At 38.6% G+C, this 6,606-nt stretch overlaps 1 protein-coding gene across 1 annotated transcript in view; it reads right to left on the reverse strand.

Annotated features, from left to right (window-relative positions):
• Positions 1 to 6,604, reverse strand: part of MPHOSPH8 (M-phase phosphoprotein 8) — a gene marked incomplete at its 5' end in the record, with an annotated part of 24,132 nt that extends 17,528 nt beyond the window's left edge. The window contains 3 exons of the mRNA XM_017730760.1: positions 926 to 1,771; positions 2,621 to 2,776; positions 6,566 to 6,604. Coding sequence (XP_017586249.1) covers positions 926 to 1,771; positions 2,621 to 2,776; positions 6,566 to 6,604 — 1,041 coding nt within the window. The remainder of the gene's footprint in view (positions 1 to 925; positions 1,772 to 2,620; positions 2,777 to 6,565) is intronic.
• Positions 6,605 to 6,606: the final 2 nt, after the last annotated feature.

Genomic DNA, 6,606 nt, shown 5'->3' on the forward strand with positions numbered 1-6,606 from the left:
TGAACCTGCAGAAGAAACTTTCTACCATGGAATTATGGTTTCAGAAGTGGGATATAGGCCAGTAAGTATCAAGGTGTTTTGGCTGCAATTCTGTTAAATCAGAACATGGTTGCTCTGAGCAAGCAATGTTTTACGAACTGCAAACTGTGTTAGAACAGTCTGAAGCAGCTGAAAGAAGTTATATTCCCAGAAACATTACAAAAAATGTTTATTTTTGTCATAATTTTTTTCTTTTGCCTTTATAGTACTGCTTTTCTTAAAACACTACTGCATTAAAGAAGGAAAAATAAATATGCTGGTATTTGCTTACCTCATTTCTTACAACAGATACAGCATTTCTATTTAATATGAAACCATGTCATGAAACTAAGCATTTTCTATAAGCTCTCCAGGAATTCTAACAAGACAAGCCTGCTGCACAATTATCTGGGAGACCTGGGCTTAGAAGTGGTTTCAGCACTCCAGTTCTCAGGTAGGTGCTACCACATGTAGGCCCTAATGGACTGGCTGCCATCTGAGAGAGCAAGTTTTGCAAGAGCAATGCTGTTCTGTCTTACTACACAAGCAGAAAAAAGCCAAATGAGGAAACTCCTGAAGGTGGGCATGAACAGAGCTAAAACCAACAGCATGCCTTGGAAGAACAAGAAATTTCATTCCAAGATGGCATAGTAAACAGAAGAAATTTATCCTTTCCCATTTAAATATGCCCTCCTCTCTAAAGGGGGGAATGCTTTAGGAATGTTCAGAATCCAGAAATTTTCCAATCTCTGTTATACACTGTGCAGTGGGTTAAGATCATGCACCTCAGTACCTTTCCAATTTTTACTTTTCTCTTTACCATCATGAACAGTCAGGGTTTGAGGTATCTGTACCTCGAAGATGACTGATTTTATCCCCAGCCCCAACCCTAACACCCTGTGCTTACCTCTCCAGGTGAATCAATGGGCTTACACACCCTTTCATCAGTGCTCAATTTCAAACCCTTCTGCACTGGTGAAGGAGCAGGTGACACCTTCTCCAACTCTCCTGGTACTTTTTCTTGACCTGTTTGCTTTTTGTGCATGCTCTTCTTCTCTAAATAACTATCCTGAATTTCTGCTTTTCCACCTTCTTCTCTATAGTCTTCTGCTTTCTGAACTTTTTTCTTCTTTCTTTTAACCCTAGCATCAACACTATCATCTTCATTACTCGCTGATCCATCAAGACATTTATCAGTAATGGGATCTTTTTCATCAGTTTCTTGTTCTAATCTCTCTTCTCCACTTACTACCTTTTGTTTCTCATCTTTATTTTCAGAATTTAAGTTTGAATTTTCATTATCAGTTCCTTGATAAAATGTATCATCTACAGTGCTTGATTCTGAGTCAAACTGAACATCTCCATGCTTCTCCTTCTGTGTTTTCTTATTTTCTTTAGAATCCTCTTTAGGTTTTATTTTTACATCTTTAACTTCTCCCTTCTTTTTCTTGTTTTCTTTAGCATCTTCTTTCCTTTGCTTCTTTGGGTCCTTTGAATCCTCCTTGGTTTCTAAAGTCCTTTTTTTTGGCTTTGAATCTAAAACCAAAGTATCTGAGGCATTTTCACATTCTGTTTTAGGTTTTTCCTTGAGTTTTGCAGACTTAGATTTCTTCTTCTTCAGGTCATCTGAACTTTTATCCTCTCCATCTTTTGACTTCTTCTTTTTCTTCTTTGGTGAAACATCATCTTTTGTTTCACTTTGCCAGTCACTGTCAGACTCTGCTTCAAATATATCATCATTTAGAGATAGTTTCTAAAAGATAAAGAAAAAAAATTAAAGTTTTTCCTTCCCCAATAAACTATCACTTTGATACAAAGTATACAAAAATGGTAGTGGTCATGCTTGGGAAAGTAAATTTTTAAGCACTTTAATATTTTGATCCCTGCCAAGGTCATTCATCATTGCCAAATTGCAGAATGGGATAATACAATTCTAGCTTACTTACCTAAATTACATTACTAACTGCTTGGATGAGAATCAGTACACAAACAATTCAACTAAACCAATTATACATCCAACAACCAGATTCCAGAACAGAACTAAATCTTAGCAATTTTACATCAAAAATAATTGATCTGATTTTGTAGTATTTATCTACAGGTTTCCCAGAAGCAAAGTATCAGTTTTCAAAAAGGATCCTTACACTGCTTTTTTCAAACTAACTGAGCAGTTAAAAAGAAGAAAAGAAAAAGCCATATTCTGCCCTCTGGCAACTAATCTTTCTGCATGCCTCTCTTATCAAACTTAACATGTAAAACCTCACTGATCTCCTACAGAAAGCAGGAGGGTCACTAGAACAGTGTGCCCAGCTTCAGTGACAAGACAATATGCATGAAAAAATACTTTACTTATACAGTCCCATTAAAAATGGAAATGAAGTTTAAATAGATTAAGTCTACAAGCAAACTTGTCAACAAAAAAATCCCTACCAGAGAACCACAACAAAATTAAGTTTCCCAAGAAACAAAACAGTTTTAGATGAGACTCCTTAAGTCTTCTTAATTCCACATTTCAAATGCCTTCCCTTCTCCCCTCCTCTCATTAGCAGAGTCTAGATAATGATTATGTCTTCAGTGTAAGATACTGAAAGTTGAAACACACCTGTATGTCTTTTTTAACAGGTTTAGGCTTATTATCCACAATCTTTTTTCTGAATTCAAGCAGCACTTCTTTGCAGTCTTCCAAGTGAACCTCTGGTTCCCACGTATCATCATCAGAGGTGTATCCTTTCCACCGCACTTTATAGAGAATTTTACCCTGTAAGAAAAACCCACAACATTTAATACAATACAGCATAGTATTGCATCAGCTAGTCAGTTCTTGAGGATCTCAGGGGATATACAGTTTTGTGTATATTGACATTAGTATCTCTGTAGTTGGAGTAGTTTTATCCAAAATAGTTGCAGTATGTAACATTTGTTCAGAACCACAGCTGCAATGTACATATCATAAATTCCCAGTCATTTTATCAAAATTGATTTTCTGACACTTGTGAAACTATTTTTTAAAAAGTTTTGGTATTTCTTCCATAAAAATTTCAAGCTTGATTTTTTTCTCTTTACTGAATAACTTGATATAAACCCTTAAGACTTCTAATGAATTAACACCATTCACCAAGCTTTATACTTGAATTCATAATTTATGCTTTATTTGTAATCAATTCTATTTTTGATAAACTGAAATACCAACAATTAGGAAAAAACCCCAGCAATGAGATCAAGTTAAACCTAGACAAAAATCTGCGTGTGCATCTCAGTGGAGTTACAAAGATCTTGGTAGAAGATTACATACAAAAATCTGAGACCAATTGTTTCAACAGTGTTTAACTTCACTGAGGGACAAAATTGCACCTTGTAGCTTCTATCTAGTTTTTTCTACTAGATTAGGAAGTTCTTTACCATTAAAAAATTAATTTTTTTAAGCAAATGTACTAAGGAAAGCACCTCTGGAGAGGCAAAATAGTACCACGTTCTTTCAAACATGGACTGATAATGCTCTGAAAGACCTTACAGTGCTAACCAAGCCTGGAGAAAGAAAGCTTCAGAAGAACTGCATTTGACACTTACTGTTAAATGTACATGCATAAATTTTTTGCCTGAGCATAATTAACCTTTGACCAAGTGTATATACATGCCACTAAACTTTAGCAACCAACTAACCAACTCTATTTACAATCTTCTGTATTTTGCTTCACAGACATCTAAATAAATAAACAGCCTATATTCAAACACATTAGTTTAACAGTTCTCTTAAAATTTAGCTTAGCCCTACTCTCTTGATTTAGGAATTAAGTTTTCAAAATCATATTTGCCTGTCTCCTCTTTCTTCTAAAGGGGTTACTTACGAAATAAGCAACTAGTAAGTTTCTTATTACAGTCACAGAGTGTGTTAGGTTATAAGAGATCTCCAGAACTAACAAGTAAAACGCCCTCCCGAAGCAGGACTGCCTGCATCAGGCTGCTCACATACCTGCCAGTCAGTGTATCTATGCAGGTTTCCCTGTGTTCCACCTTGTGTCCACTGTCTGTCTCACCTTTTCCCTGTGCACCCCTGAGAAGGATGTAATTCTGTCCTCTCTACATCCTCCTGTTAAATAGATACAGCTATTACAATGATCTCCCCTGATTCTTCTCTTCTTATGGCAAAGCAAATCCAGCTCTCAGCTCCCTAACTGTTTTCATTATCCTTCTCTCTGGTATGTGCATGTCTCTTCTGTCCTGGGGAGCTCAGAACTTCACACACTATGCTGGATGCATCTCAGCAGTCTGAGAAGAGAGGAAGAAGCATCTCCCTCGATCTTCTGGCTACGCTCTTGGATGCTGCTGGTCTTCTTTGCTCAAGAACTGCTGACTCATGTTCAACTTACTTGTCTGTAGGGACTCCCGGCTCCTTTCCTGCAAATCTACTTCCTAGCCAGCTGGACTCTCACCTGTCTGGTGGCACAGGATTATTCCATTTCAGCTGCAGGACTTCTCCTAGCTGCAGTTAGGTGCACCCTTGTAACTCAGGCAAAAAATGAGCTACAAATCCTTTTTTCATTAACTGAGAAAGCCGCATAAAATAAAGTGTAATGCAAATGCAAGACCATTTGGCTGTTGAATGAATACATCCCATACATGGAGAGTGACAGAAAGATGCAGCTTAGGAGAGTTATACAAACTTCAGCTTAAGTGAAAACAGAAAATACTGATTTGCACACTGAAGAGACACAGCCTTCCACTCACCTATCAACACTTTTACTCAGTACTGTTATTTTTTTCCTCTGTTATCCCTTAGAAAAAATACAATGCTTCCAAGCATTTTTATACTGCTCTAGCTTCTGTGAAAACTAGTGATGGGCTAGATCCAGTTTGTATGGAAAGCAGTACTACCACATCATTAAACACCAGAGTTAAGGTTTCCCACTTCCACTGGGGAACATCACAATTTGCACCAGAGCCTGCTGCTTTATTATAACTGAGGTGCAGTACAAAAGGCTTTTGAGATACACTGAGAGACTACATTTCCAAACTTTCACTGCTTGTTCTCTTAAGTAGGACGCATTAATGTTTTATTTATCCACAGGTCTAACTCCCCAGCCCAATCCCAACCCAGGAGTGCTGTCTCTCCTCCTACCGCTACTATCAGACCCAGCAACACCAGTACTGTGAGTGAGAAGAACTTCCCTGTGCGAGGACTGTCACTTCTGTTGTGTAACACAGAACACCCGACCCGCCTCATGCCACGCTGGACAGTGGCTGACTCAGTCTGTGGTGACACATGGCTTTCCCCAGCCATTTTGGAAGTTAGAACTCGGTACAAGTTCCTGCCTTGCCCTGTACTTGTGAAGCCCAGGAGCACAGGCCCTGCTGCAGAGCAACCGAGAGGGCACCTGATGCATTTGGAGCTCACCCACAAAGCCACAATCAACATGTGGTGGTACACCCACGTGCTGAAGCTCATTGCACTGGAGAACTCAAGCACATAGAGCTCAGAACGTGCTGCAGAACAGGCTGCTTGGAGGAGGATGGAAAAGGGACACCCTGTTACCAGCACGTGCCAATGACATTTTTAAGAGATGGTACTTGATGTATTCCAGTACTCTTTATTGGTATGTCTCACCACCACGACCACTACCACCTAAACCTACAGATTTTAGGTTCCATCACTTGGCGGGGGGGAGGGGGAGGGGGGGCGTTGGTGGAAAAAGAAACTAAATGAAACAAAACGAAATTAAACAAGAAGAAATCCTCTTGTTTTCAAGTCTGACTTATGTTGACCAACACTTCACACAAGCAAAGCTATAAATACGGTATTACCCTGAGAGCATAACATAATTTTAAGACATCAACATATTTCAGCTAAAGTGCAATTTAATAACATCACAAATATCGAAGAAAGTGCTGATCTGAAGGTTCTCCGGCCTAAGGGTTTCAAGACTCTGATGTTTTACATGGAATTGACAGAACTTTATAATGTCATGTACCAGAATGAAGCCTAAAATGAAAAACATAAAACAGTTAAAATAAAAATCTTTCAGGCACAACATCATAAAAACTCCCTATAATGATTATTTTTTCTATTTGAGGTTTAGGAAAATTTTTCAAGAACTTCAACTAGTCTAAGTTGCTTTCAAATAAACAAATTAAGGTTTGGTATTTCAGTATAAACAATACAAGATCACTAGAGCTTATTCTTTTAATTAGAAGAAGACTCTTATTTTAGGAGGTCTTCCCCTGTTTTGTAACCCAGTGAACAGTCTCTGGCAACATACCTTGAAAACAGCTCTAAGTTCTCAGTTATAGTCAACCCTGCCCATCTCTGCACTAAAACATTTCACATCAAAACAGCAGCGCAGTTCAGCCCTAAGAGCCAAGAGTAGTTTAACAATGCAGACAAACCCCAACAACTTAGTAAAGAGATATCTTTGGCTGACGAGATTGAATCTGGAGTAAGGGACAAAAAGCCTCCTTGCACCACTGCGCACAGCCTATTTTAGATTGCAATTGTAACGGGATTACTCTTTACGCGTGGTCCTCGCCCAGTGTAAGAGACCCGCGCACTTACCCCCTCGGTCTTCACGTCAAGGATCTTCTCCACCTCGAACA

This window comes from Corvus brachyrhynchos, unplaced genomic scaffold (genome assembly GCF_000691975.1).
Source record: "Corvus brachyrhynchos isolate BGI_N302 unplaced genomic scaffold, ASM69197v1 scaffold363, whole genome shotgun sequence".
Taxonomy (NCBI): Eukaryota; Metazoa; Chordata; class Aves; order Passeriformes; family Corvidae; genus Corvus; species Corvus brachyrhynchos.